Source organism: Prionailurus viverrinus, unplaced genomic scaffold (genome assembly GCF_022837055.1).
Source record: "Prionailurus viverrinus isolate Anna unplaced genomic scaffold, UM_Priviv_1.0 scaffold_35, whole genome shotgun sequence".
In the NCBI taxonomy this organism is placed as follows: Eukaryota; Metazoa; Chordata; class Mammalia; order Carnivora; family Felidae; genus Prionailurus; species Prionailurus viverrinus.
The window spans coordinates 4,880,809-4,892,898 of NW_025927605.1; the positions used below are offsets into that span (position 1 = coordinate 4,880,809).

The 12,090-nt window shown below is 57.1% G+C and overlaps 1 protein-coding gene across 4 annotated transcripts; it reads right to left on the reverse strand.

The window, feature by feature from the left end:
• Window positions 1–1,457: 1,457 nt before the first annotated feature.
• On the reverse strand, window positions 1,458–9,918 carry GRB7 (growth factor receptor bound protein 7). 4 transcript variants are annotated; one of them, XM_047845695.1, is made up of 16 exons: window positions 8,013–8,076; window positions 7,215–7,495; window positions 5,536–5,692; window positions 5,270–5,423; window positions 4,930–5,086; window positions 4,681–4,802; window positions 4,512–4,589; window positions 4,106–4,243; window positions 3,655–3,765; window positions 3,365–3,463; window positions 3,030–3,110; window positions 2,834–2,950; window positions 2,594–2,648; window positions 2,379–2,466; window positions 2,180–2,273; window positions 1,458–1,996 (listed from the first exon to the last, which is right to left on the reverse strand). In XM_047845695.1, exons 3-16 carry the CDS (start codon window positions 5,685–5,687, stop codon window positions 1,850–1,852), a joined length of 1,593 nt encoding a protein of 530 aa, XP_047701651.1. In that variant the 5' UTR covers window positions 5,688–5,692; window positions 7,215–7,495; window positions 8,013–8,076; the 3' UTR covers window positions 1,458–1,849. The 4 variants fall into 4 exon arrangements, with proteins under 4 accessions (XP_047701651.1, XP_047701648.1, XP_047701649.1 ...); XM_047845692.1 differs by lacking the exons at window positions 7,215–7,495; window positions 8,013–8,076 and adding an exon at window positions 9,700–9,918; XM_047845693.1 differs by lacking the exons at window positions 7,215–7,495; window positions 8,013–8,076 and adding an exon at window positions 9,436–9,689.
• Window positions 9,919–12,090: the final 2,172 nt, after the last annotated feature.

The following is a 12,090-nucleotide window of genomic DNA, read 5'->3' on the forward strand; positions in this document are numbered from 1 at the left end:
GACATATGTCTACATTTCTTGAGAGCTAGAGATTCCCCATCTTTTCTTGTAATTTTGCTATTGTGGAAGAAACCGGGTTGTCTATTCTGTAGTTTCCTAGTCTTGATTTGGGTATTTGTATCCCCATGTGTAATTTCACACGTCCCTCTGTCCTCCATATTTCTGATAAATTAGTAGCTGGATCCAAAGGATAAGACTGCGGTTTTTTGTGGTTTTTTTTTTTTATTTTTGTTAACGTTTATTTATTTTTGAGAGAGAGACAGAGCGTGAACAGGGGAGGGGCAGAGAGAAAGGGAGACACAGAATCTGAAACAGGCTCCAGGCTCTGAGCTGTCAGCACAGAGCCCGACGCGGGGCTCAAACTCATGGGACCGCAAGATCATGACCTGAGCCGAAGTCGGATGCTTAACTGACTGAGCCACCCAGGCGCCCCGAGACTGCGGTTTTATTTTTTGGCAAAAATAATGTCTAGCCGGAGTTCATGTGTCTGAAAAGAGGGTCTCTTTGTGATTTAAAAATCAAGTGGCAGATTCGGGTGTTGCCAGTTTGACAGAGTTATAAATCTTTCCTGTCACATAAGAGCTAAGACTATAAAATTCCCTCTTAGACAAAACTCTTTAGACAAAAACAGACCAGCATGGGCAGTGGGGAGAGGCCAGACCCTGCAGGATCCATCTGGACTTGTATTTTGGAAAGATCACTCTGGATGTTAGAGGATGGGTTGGAGGGGGAAGCCAGACTCAGAGGGCTGAGTATTGTAGTGTACCCATTATATGACTTTCTGGAAGGAACAGAACTGTAAGGACAGAAAGCAGGAGGGAGAGGGGTTGACCATGGGGGGCATGGGGACTTGGGAGAGATGATGGGCCACGTGTCCAAGTAGGGGTTGTAGACTCATTAACTGTCAGGACTCATCCCAGCAGTGGGCCCAGGACTTGCAGAGGAGACAGGCTATGAGGGTCCACTCCAGCTCCCAGGCCTGTTTGAGTTACCCCCACAGCTTTAGGTCCTGTCAGGAGATCTCACCCGGATGACATTCCCTTATACATTTATTTATTAAACAAGAAGTTACTAGGCACCCACTATGGACTGGGCTCCATGCTGGACACTGGAGATCCTCAGATGACCAAGACCACCCTGCCCTCAAGAAACATCCAGGCTGGGGGTGCCCGGGTGGCTCAGTCGGTTGAGCATCGGACTTCAGCTCACATCATAGTCTTGCAGTTCATGAGTTCAAGCCCCACATGGAGCCCTCTTCGGATCCTCTGTCCCCCTCTCCCTCCCTCTCTGCAAGGAAGAGAGAGAGAGAGGAAGAAAGAAAGAAAGAAAAGAAACATCCAGGCTGGAGGGTACCTGGCCTGGATCTATCGGACACATTTGCCAAGGCCTGGTGCCCTCTTCTCCCACTCCCCTTCTCTACTCCAGCTAGCCAGGTCTTACCAGACAGAACTCATAGATGTATCAAAAAATAATCTTTATTGTCACTAGTATAAAACATAGCAGATCAACTGGCCTCTCAGTCTGTACAAAGTGTGGGGCATAAGACCACCTGGGCTACCCCATTTCTCCCAAAATGCCCTGCCCAGGGCAGTGCCCAGGAGTTCTGTGAAGGGGAGGGCCACCCCAAGTGCCTTCTCTTGAGGAGACAGGTCGGGGGTGGAGTGGGTGAGGAACACTTTCTGCCTGAGGGAGGCAGAGGAGCCAAGGAGAAGACCCTCTGGAGTAGGGGAGCCCTCCAATTGTTCATGAGCCTGTCCCCACCTTCTGCCCCCTCCAAGTCCACCCTGTGAGCATCGGGGGCAGTGGCCAGCCTGGAACAGGCTGAGACCCATGCCTGCTTCTGTGGCCGTCAGAGGGCCACGCGGGTACAGCAGTGGCGCAGCAAGCATGGCAGGATGCCACGGTTCAGCTGGTGGAACTGCACAAGCTGCAGCAGGTCCGTGAAGCGAGTCTGGCCGTCATCCATGCTGAAGTAGAGGCGGCCCTCCTCCTCGCTCTGGGGGGACGGCCACAGGGGGCGGGGTGGAAGGTCAGGGAGGGACTCGAGGGGATCCCTCCTGGTCAGGGCCGAGGTCCCCAGTGCTTGTGCAGGGGCAAAGGAGAGAGCGGGAGGCCCCAGATACACCGCGGGCCAGGGAGCTTCTCGAGGGGGCCTGGTGAGGAGACAGGGATTACTCACCGGGAGGATGAGATAATGTTTGACCTTCTGCAGGTGGCACAGAGAGAGGACAAAGCCTTGTGGGTTCCGTTGACTCTCTCGAACAAGGAACAGGCTGCCAGGAGACAGGGCAACATTACCCGAGGACACACAGCTGCCGCCTGGACACGGGGCCTCTCCTGTCCCTGGGTCTGTTGGCCTGCTCAGCCCTGCCCCTTACCCGTCCACCAGGCCCTGCTGCCCGATGAGCCGCTGGCTCTCCTCTCGGGAGATGCGTCCGTGGAACCAGGGTTGGGTGCGGTGGATGGCTGGAGTTGGGGGAGGCAGATGGGCCGTCACTCTGGGGAGGAGGTCCCCACACTAACCTCCCCCACCGGGAATGCTCAGAGAAGCCACGGCAGCCCCCACCCCTGGGGACTCCGGGCGCTCACCCACCTGCACTGAGGCTCGTGCCTGAGCCTGGGGTGGGCAGACTGAGACGATGGTTCTTCTGCAGAGCAGTGGGGGACACAGGGGATCAGGGCGTGACTGAGGTATCACCCGGCACCTCGAGAACATAGAGACCCTTTCCGCACCTGGCGGCCCGCCTTACCCCACTCTTCGTCCCACACCATGGAAACCCACGTGGAGAGAAGGTGCCCAGTATAAACATGCAAATGGGTACAGGCCCCTCACCCTCCAGGCCTGGGCCTCCTCCAGGGCTGCACTCAGAGCTTCCCGGGGGTTCTCGATGACACGCCCAGCATGGCCAGAGAAGTCCATGGCCACCAGGGTGTTATCAGAGACACTCCTCTGTAGATGGGATAGGATGGAGAGGGGTCAGACGGGGTCAGGGCACCCACCCCCAGCTAACCCCCCTGTGTACACTCACCAAAGGTGGGGAACCCACACAGGACGGACGCAGGTGGCGAGACTGTGCCTGCTGATAATTCTTATACAGCTGCACCCCATACTGCGGGTTGGAGAGAGAAAGAGAACCTGAGGTCAAGCAGGTGCTGGCAGCTGGGCTGTGAAACCCACACACACCAGAACTCTCCAAGGGCAAGACTGCATCTCTGCCCTGGATAAGGAGCTTTCTGAAGCCGGAGTGAGGACTCCAGCCTTGGGCCCGACATACTAACAGAGCAAGGCTATGATGCCCCCTCATTCCTGGGGGCAGAGTTATAATTCCTCACTCATGCCCCCATGCCACTCCCAGGGTCTCACCTTGAAGAGGCGGAAAGCTGCTAACCAGCAGGTGCGGCTCTGCTCATCCTCGCTGCAGAAGACCCGAAGCCCCTTGTGGCCATTTCGAAGCTTATTTGGCTGTAGAGAGAGGAAACCAGCTGGTCCCATATCTGCCATTAGGACCAGATATCTGTCTCCGTAGGGCAGGACACAGGGCAGAGGGCAGGGGGAGGAGTCTGGGTGTCCCAGACGGGAGCTCAAGAGCCCTAGGTAAGATCCCAGGGCCTGAGCAGCTCCCGTTGCCTCCCAGGCCAGGCCAGGGTCTTTACCTTGATACAGAAGCCGAAGTCCGTGGGCATCCCATAGAGCTTGCGGCCCTGGGTCACCACGTACACGTTGGACTCGTTCACATCTGCTACATACTGCAGATGCCTTGGATCCTGTGCAGCACGGGTAGACAGGACTTGTAACAGGCAGACCCTGTCCCCCTATTATTGTCCAGTAAGCCAGCTGGGGAGATGTCAGGACCAGAGAGGAGCAGAGAAGTGCCTCAGGTCACACAGCAAACAGAAGCAGAGCCAGGGCTCGAACTCAGTTTCACCTGCCTTTCCCACCACTACTTCCTGGGGTAGGTACGCTAGGAGGGAAAGAGGAGCAGCTGAGGGTCTCAGGGTCCAGGGGAAGAAAGGTCCAGGAGTTCCAACAGGGAAGGGACAACTCCTAGCAGGACCAGGAATGGGATACCCTAGGGGCTGGGGCTGTCAACCTTCAAGACCTCACCTTGGAGGTGCCCTTGGTGGAGTAATAGAGGCCAGACCGGCGCAGGAAGCAGAAGAAGCGTTTCCAAAGCTTCCGTCCTGACCCTCGAAGCTGCAGGAAGCCCTGGATCTCTGGGAAGCTGCCTGCATTCAGGAAGTTCTGAGGCCAGAAGAGAGCAGGAAGAGCGTGAGACGCCAAGAGGGAGACAGGGAGATACACACACACATACACAAAGGCCTTCATAAGAGAAGGTGCTCCACATGGATTTACCGTCCCATTTACCAGATGCAGAAACCTGACGCTCAGCCAGGAAAAGTAACTTGTCCGGTCGTTTAGGACCGTGCTAAGCCCTCCACCACACACAGGGAAGGCACAATGCTTAAGGGTCAAAAAGCGACAGGAATCATGACTGGAAATATCCCTTTACCTGGATGAGGTCTTCATGGGATATGCCTGTGTGTGCATCCAGACAGCTGGAGACCATCTTTTCCGGGAACAGGGAGTGCTGGGGGGAAACGAGAAAGGAGCCAGGGATTGAGGGCCCAGGTTGGGGATCAGGGTATCCCAGTGCCCAGACCCCCTGCACCCACACTCACTGGGGAGCTCTTGAACAGTTCATACTTGGCGAAGTTCTTCCGGAAGACGAAGCGGCTGTCTCCACCAATGGGCCAGGCAGCCTGCACTTCCACCACTGACTCGTGGTCCTCCAAGCCCCGCTCTGGCGTCAAGGGCAAAAAGCAGGGCTCAGCGGAGACCTGCCAGGCCTCCCAGATGAGCCACCTGCCCAGCCCAACGTGTGAAGCATCTGCCTCCCTACCCAGGCAGCCCCCTCCACCCCAACTCACCCAGCGCCAGATGGGGGTGGCACTCCACCAGCCCCCAGTTTTCATCGCTCAGGGCGTGAGCCCGCTGCACCAGCATTTCACACACGTAGCGAGCCGTGGCACCTGCCGCCACCTCCACAGACCGGCAAGCCCCATCTTCACTGTACACCTTTACTACCTGTGCCCCGGGAATTGCAGATGACTTGAGGAAGGGCAAAGGGTGGTCATTTCCCTCCTGCTGCTGCTACACCTGCAGGGATTCCTGATCAAATCCCCCAGCCTCCACGGAAGTGGCACCATATCCACCCTCATATCCACAGCATCCCCATATCCCTGCCTTCTCTCTCCCAAGACAACTCACATGGGGGCGGCTGGCGTCTCGAGGGAGCAGCCCCCTTGCACTGGAGGGCCCCCCAAGAATGGGGGTCTGTGAAGGAGGACTGCAGAGCTCAGGGAAGGGGTTGGGGATGGAGGGTAGAGAGCTTGTCCGCAGCTCCTCCTCTCGAAGAAGATTCCTGTGGCCCAAGGTAAGGGGCGGAGAAGAGTTGACTGCAAGCTTCTGTCTCACCCCGGCGCTGACCGCCTCCCCACCACCAGCCCCTCCTCAGCTCCATCACCCCATCGTACCTGCTGGTTGGAATGGGCAGAGGCTGGGACCTCTTCACCTCCCCAGGCAGAGGGGCATCGGGAGGCGGGGGAGTCCCAGGAGGGGTCCCGGGGGTCAGGTACAGATCTTCTGGGGAGCTGCTGAGATGAGGTGGAGACAGACCCAGCTCCATAACATCTGAGGGAGAAGAGGGGGCTGGAAGTGGCTGATCCTGGGAAGTGTCCTGGGAAGAGGGGCCAAGAGGACCCAGACCTCCTGACTTCACACAGCTGCCAAGGGGCCCCTCAGAGTTTGCCCAGCACCTCATTGCTCTCCCTCTAACTGGAGTTTCTCTGGAGCCTCTGGGGAAGGGTAGAGTGAGTCCATTTACAAAAAGGGACTTCAGGTCCCTGAGAAGGAAGCATTCTTGCCCCCATCGCAGGTGAGTCAGGGAGTAAAACCTGGTGTTTGGACTCCAAGTCCAGTGCCCTTCTTTTAGCCCCAGGTTGCCCAGGGGAAGAGCTAAGAGGGTCCCACTCCGCCACCATGGGGCAACAGACTCCATAACCCACAGACTGTTCGAGGCTCAGACTTTCAGTCTCTGAGCATGCTCTGAGCACAGGGCACTCAGCTCCTCCGGGCTCTGCCCCAGGTTTTTCCAGTGTTTTGTTGCCAGACCTGGTTGCCAGAGCCTGTTGTGGCAACGCCTGCCCAAGTGCTGAGTGATGCACAGAAGGGGAGAAGGAGGTGGGCCAGGATAGGAACCAGGAGGGCAGGAGGCAGGCTCAGCTGCAGTGAGAAGGACAGGACTAACCTGGGGGCCCTGGCCCCAGCAGCCCCCAAACCTTGTGCGCCCTCCCCAGATTCTTCCTCCCGCCCAACTTTCTTGAAGCCCCCATGCCAGAGCTCCCTCCTCTGAGCAGCCTTCCTGGATTTTCCACCTTCAGACTGAAGGTCTCCCTCTCTGCACTGTGCTGGGGACTCTGTGCCAATTACGTGCACCTGTCTTACCCACCCACTGGTCTGAAGACGCCTGGCACTGCTAAGCAAGGCCAGGGTCTTACCCATGTCTTATCACCCACAGGTGCTGCACAGGTACCTGAGACAAGTAAGGACAGGAGAGCTGGGGCAAAAATGCCCACCGGGGGCAGAGGCAGCACGGGCTCCTCCTCCACAGGAAGAAAGACCCCTTTGGCTGGGTGAGGACCTGGGAGCACCTGAGACCTAGGCCAGCGCTGTTAGGCTGCTGGGGGCACCTGGCATTGACCCTCCAGGATGGGGTAGGTCCCGGACTCTTAAGTGAGGGGATCTGGGGGACAGGTGAGTCAGGGTGGGGCGGGACAGCACTGCCTGGGGCTCTCTATTCAACCTTGACTCATCTGCACAACTTCCTGGCTTAGGAGAAACACAAACAACCCTGCCTCTGCCCACCTCCCTCCACTCCCACCCCCAACCTACCAGCCTAGGAGGAATGGGGGAGGCACAGGGCAGGGACAGGATGGGGGAGAAAGAAGCTGCCTGGCCTGCAGCTCCTCTGACATCATTTTCTCCTCCCCACCCTTGGCCCACCTCCAGTCCAGGTGGGACTGAAGTCAGCCCCCAATCTGGTAGCCACCACCCAGCCCAGGAGCCCCCTCCCCCAAGGAGAGAAAAAAGGCCCGGCCTGGATTTCAAAGGCCCATCTGGAGTGGAGCTGACCTCCACTGATGCCCTCACTCACCACAAAGAAGAAACCACGAAGTGTTCTCTATCCTGGCTGGGGCCTACCAGGCTTTCATTCTGATGCTGCTGCCCACCCCTGGAACCCAGGACTCAGTGGCTCAGAGGACTCCTCTACATCAACCCTGGGGGATGAGGGTCCTCCTGACACACTCTTCAGGGTGTCCTGGCTGGAAGGGTACTACAGGAGCAGAAGTAGAAAGTCAAGACACCCAAGAGGACAGACACAGACAGGCAGAAAAAGGAAGGTTGGAGGGAGAGACAGGGAGGGGGCTCAGGGTCCTGCAGGGAAGGGTAAAACACACCCACCAGTGAACATCAACAGACACCAGAACATCAACAACAAAACGCAGTGTCCCCACTCCCATCCCGTTTATCCTCTGGCAACCAGCCCTGGTGACTTCACTCCAGGGAGAGGGAGACTGGGGGAGGGGGGTGTGCAGGGAAGCCAGACAGGATATCAGAGACCAAAACTGGGGTCCTCCTCCAACCCAGGGAGGAGGAATCAGGGCAGTGTTTGGACCGGGAAAGGGGAGAAGATCTAAATCGGAATCAGATTAGATAGAGTCTGGCCTCAGAGGGCTGGAGGGCCGACTGAAGACTTGGGTTTGGCCTTTCCATCCTTCACCCTGCCCTTCAGACCCTTCCAAGACAAGAGAAGAGTGGGGCAGTTAGGACCAAATAGATGAAACTGGGAGAAGAATGGGGGTCCTAGCTGTGGGGCCCTGGCAGGCCCCCTCCCAAGAAACCTGAACTCTCAAACTGGGGCCCTCAGAAAGCTTCTGCTGAAGAAACAGACCCGCATAATCTATCAGTCCCCGAAACACAGCAACTCCACGCCGAAGCTTCCCCTATGGCCTCTCCTGCCCCGCGGCTCCGGCCCCACCCTCCTTCCCGCCGTCCCAGCCTCCTGCCTCCTTGTTTACTTCCTGAATCTCGCCCCACCTGCCTGGCCCCAAGGGCGGGTGGCAGGGCAAGAAAACAAGGCCACCTCCGCTGCTAACCAGGAGAGGGGGAGGGGCCGGCAGGGCCGAGGCCCGGGCTGGGGACCAGCAGGTGGCGGGAAGGCCCCCGTCTGGCCCAGCACTCCCCTCCCCGCCCCCATCGGGATTTATTGTAAGGGGAGGAAGGCTCAACCTTCGGGGGAGTTCTGGGGGTACAGGGCCCAGGTGAGGAGGCGGGAAACCCCTAGGTGACCCAGAGTTGGGGGGAGGGTCCAGGACCCTGAGGCCCCGCCCACTCCCTCACTCGAAAAAAATGACCAATGCGAAAAGGGAGGGTAAGCTCTCTTAAAGTTTAATTTGGGAAGAATGCTGGAGTGTCTGTGGAGTTAATCATTACACGCTGCTTGCCTTCGTGGAGGGCTCCCCCCAGCAGGATCAGGGGGACAAGGGAGACCAGAGTCCAGGGCAGGCCGACCAAGAGGGGCGGTGGGGTTGGGAGACTTTCCAACGCAAACAGGTGCATTCTCCATCCCCGTAGTGCCAGGGAGACCCAGATTCTGTCTTTGTGCAAACACTACCCCCCCCCCAAACATGTACACACACTTTCCCTTGGCCCCACTGCACTGCTGACCCCCGGCACCAGCCCCCCAGCCTTTGAGCCTTCCTTCTGAAGCCGGGAAAGACCCTCAGGCCTGCCCCGCCCCCACCTTCCCTTCCGAGGGTAGGACCCTGTGTTTCTGAGCAGGCAAACAATAGGAGAAGGAGTTCTAGCAACTTCAGGGAACCCTCTCCTCTACTGCCCTCCAAATTGGAGGGTACCCCTTCCCCAGGGGAGACGTCAATCTTTAGTAGAGCCTTGGGGAAACCTCAAACGGGTAACCTCAGGCTGAGCAAGGAATGATCCGAGGCAGCTCTCGGTATTCGGCCCCCCTCCCAGCCCTCTTTCTGGGGAGGTGGGGAGGGGCTTCAGCGGGAAAGCAGCGTCTCTGGAAGGAGAGGATCAGAGATCTTCCTTTCTCAACCCCATCAGCAGCTTTGTCCGGGGGCCAGAGGGAGGCGGGGTACAGGGAGGGAAATAAGGAATAAGGAAGACGGGAAATGAGAATAGGGAAAGACTGAGAGCAGATGGTGAGGAAGGGGCGGGATATGGGAGACTGGAGAAAAAAGAGAAAGTGAGGCCGCCAGAGTAACGCAGAAGGAGGCTGGATCTTTCCAAATTGGCCCCAGACCTGCTGCTCCTCCCCACCCTCACGATGAAGGGCCCGTTTTGGTCCTTACCTGCACCCTGGCGTTGGAACACTTGGCTGGAGCCACCGGTTTAGGGAGAGAGACGCCTGGCCCTTAACTACCTGTCCCCCTCCTGCCCCCGCCCTTGGCCTGACATCACTGAAGGGGAGAGGGAAGGGGGGAGCCAGGCGGCTGTCCGTCCGCCCATCAGGGCAGCCTGCCAGCTCCTGGCCCTGAGACCCGCACAGCCTGGGGCCCTGGTGGGGCTGGGGGTGGGAGCAGATTATCGTCTGGGACCCATCCTGGCAACCTTACCTAGAGAAGCCCCAGCAGGAGTAGCAGGACACGGGGTCCGAAGTCCGGTTCTGTCTAGGGACCCCAGATACCTGGACTTGATTTCAAATCCACTCCCTCTTCCCTACAGGTGGTAGGAGGGCGTCCTGACTTTGGAGGTAGAAGCGAGGGTTGGGGGAGGGACAGCCCTATGTGTCCAGGCTTCTGGACGAAGGAAACTAAAATTATCTTGGGCAGGTGGGGGCGGGGCCGGGGGGGGGTGGGAAGCATGGGAGGAGGAACCACAGGAGGAGGGGCGGGGACTCTGACACTCTACTCTGGCTGGGATTGTTTTTGCCCTTCTTAGCCAGCCAGCAGGTGCCAGGGGAGAGGCGGGGAAGACAGTCGAACTGAACAGCCTCCAGAGCGAAGATCTGGAGTCCTCGTGACCTGGGAGGGAGGGGCTGGGGGCTGGAAGGTAAGGGGAAACGACCGGCTCACCCTTCCCCAGGCTCCTCACCAAATCGGGTCTGCTCATTGGCCAAGCTAGGGGGCCTGTCTGCGGCTCTGAGTCCCACTTGATGGGGCAAAGAGCACTCAGCGAAAGAGGGAAGCCAGCCAGAGGGGTGTCCAGCAATAAGGCCTGCCCCTTGACCTCCAGCCACAGTCTGGCCACCCAGCCTGCACCCTGGCCCTCAGAGGCACCCAGAGTATGTTCTCCCTTCTTTGCAAAGTCCAGGGTCTCAGCTTCTTCTGAAATTGAAAGAGTTAGGCAGGGTCTCATGGTGAGAGGAGTGATCTGGGGGAAGCTCTGGACAGGTGCCAGGGGACACGCCCTCCCCCCCCCCCACCTTTTGAGCCATCACTTTAGCTCACTCTTTCAGCATTAGGCACACACAAGGGTCAGGGAGAAGGCCTGGATCAAAGGCAGTGGTCACCTCCCAACCAGGAGTTGGTGACAGTTGGGTAAACAAACAGTCCATAGAGTGATAAGAGGTCTGCCCTGGGGGACCATCAAGGAGTGGCTCTAGCCTCAACTTTCTCCAAATGGGTTTTCCTTGGAAAAACCAGTATAAGTGGACCAAGCAAAGAAGTGGGGGAGGGGACAAGGTCACCTGGGCCATGGAGCAGTTTGTGCAAAGCACAGTAGGCAATTCACTCAATCATTCCTTCATTCGTTCAGTTAATATTTGTTAAGTACCGGGGCGCCTGGGTGGCTCAGTGGGTTAAGCATCTGACTTCAGCTCAGGTCATGATCTCACAGTCTGTGAGTTCGAGCCCCGCATCGGGCTCTGTGCTGACAGCTCAGAGCCTGGAGCCTGCTTCAGATTCTGCGTCTCCCTCTCTCCCTGCCCCTCCCCTGTTCATGCTCTGTCTCTGTCTCAAAAATAAATTAAAAAACATTTAAAAAAATATTTGTTAAGTACCTACTAAATGCCAACCGCAACCTTGGTACTGGGGAAAAAGTGGGGAGAAACAAAAACAGATCCTGCCCTTATCCTCATGCAGCCCAGTTGGAGAGACTGATGTTAACCAAAGAATCACACATGGGCGCCTGGGTGGCTCCAGTCGGTGGAGCATCTGACTTCGGCTCAGTCACGATCCCATGTTTCATGAGTTCAAGCCCATATTGGGCACACTGCTGTCAGTGCAGAGCCCACTTTGGACCCTCTGTCCCCCTCTCTTCCCCTCCCCTGCTCATTCTCTCTCTCTCTCAAAAATGAATAAACATTAGGGAAAAAAATCACACAAAAAATAAGGGGCACCTGGGTGGCTCAGTCAGTTAAGTGTCCAACTCTTGATTTCGACTCAGGTCGCAACCTCAGGTTCATGAGGTTGAGCCATGTGTCGGGCTCTGCGCTGACAGCTAGGAGCCTTCTTAGGATTCTCTTTCTTCCTCTCTCTCTCTACCCCTCAGCTGCTCGCTCACTCTCTGAAAATAAACTAAAAAAAAAGAATCCCACAAAAATAAGAAATGACAGGTGACAAATATGCTGGGAAAATGACTCACCAAGGGAGTTGGGGAAGGCTTCTCCGTGGAAGTGACAATTGAGCAGAGGGGAAGCTAGGTCTGGAGCAGGGAGAAGGTTGAATTGGTGGGTGGGAATGGGGGGGGGGGCACCTTTCATGATGGGGAAACAAGTGCCAAAGCCCTTGGCAGGAGGGGACACAGCACACAGAGGCAGAGTGGGGTTGAGAAGAAGGAAGGAGAGGAGGCCACACAGGTAAGCTTGAGCAGGTGTGGAGAAAAGCAAGCGTTTCAGACTGAGCTGTGTTTCTCCTAGTGTAGCCTGTGACCACCTGCCTCCACATCTCCCTAGGCTTGTATAAAAAAACAGATCCCTGGGCCCCTCCCCACCTACTGAATCTCAGTCTCTGGGGCCAAGACCCAGGAATGTGTGGTATTGACAAGCCCTCAGGTGGTTAAACCAG

What these genes read in the sequence shown, in the direction of transcription:
- GRB7 (XM_047845692.1), bottom strand. Translation starts at nt 5,687, where the DNA reads ATGGAGCTGGGTCTGTCTCCACCTCATCTCAGCAGCTCCCCAGAAGAT. An exon ending in CTGCCCATTCCAACCAGCAG is followed by an intron (nt 5,424 to 5,535) that starts GTACGATGGGGT and finishes CTTGGGCCACAG; the next exon opens with GAATCTTCTTCGAGAGGAGG. An exon ending in CAGCTTTCCGCCTCTTCAAG is followed by an intron (nt 3,111 to 3,364) that starts GTGAGACCCTGG and finishes TCCAACCCGCAG; the next exon opens with TATGGGGTGCAGCTGTATAA.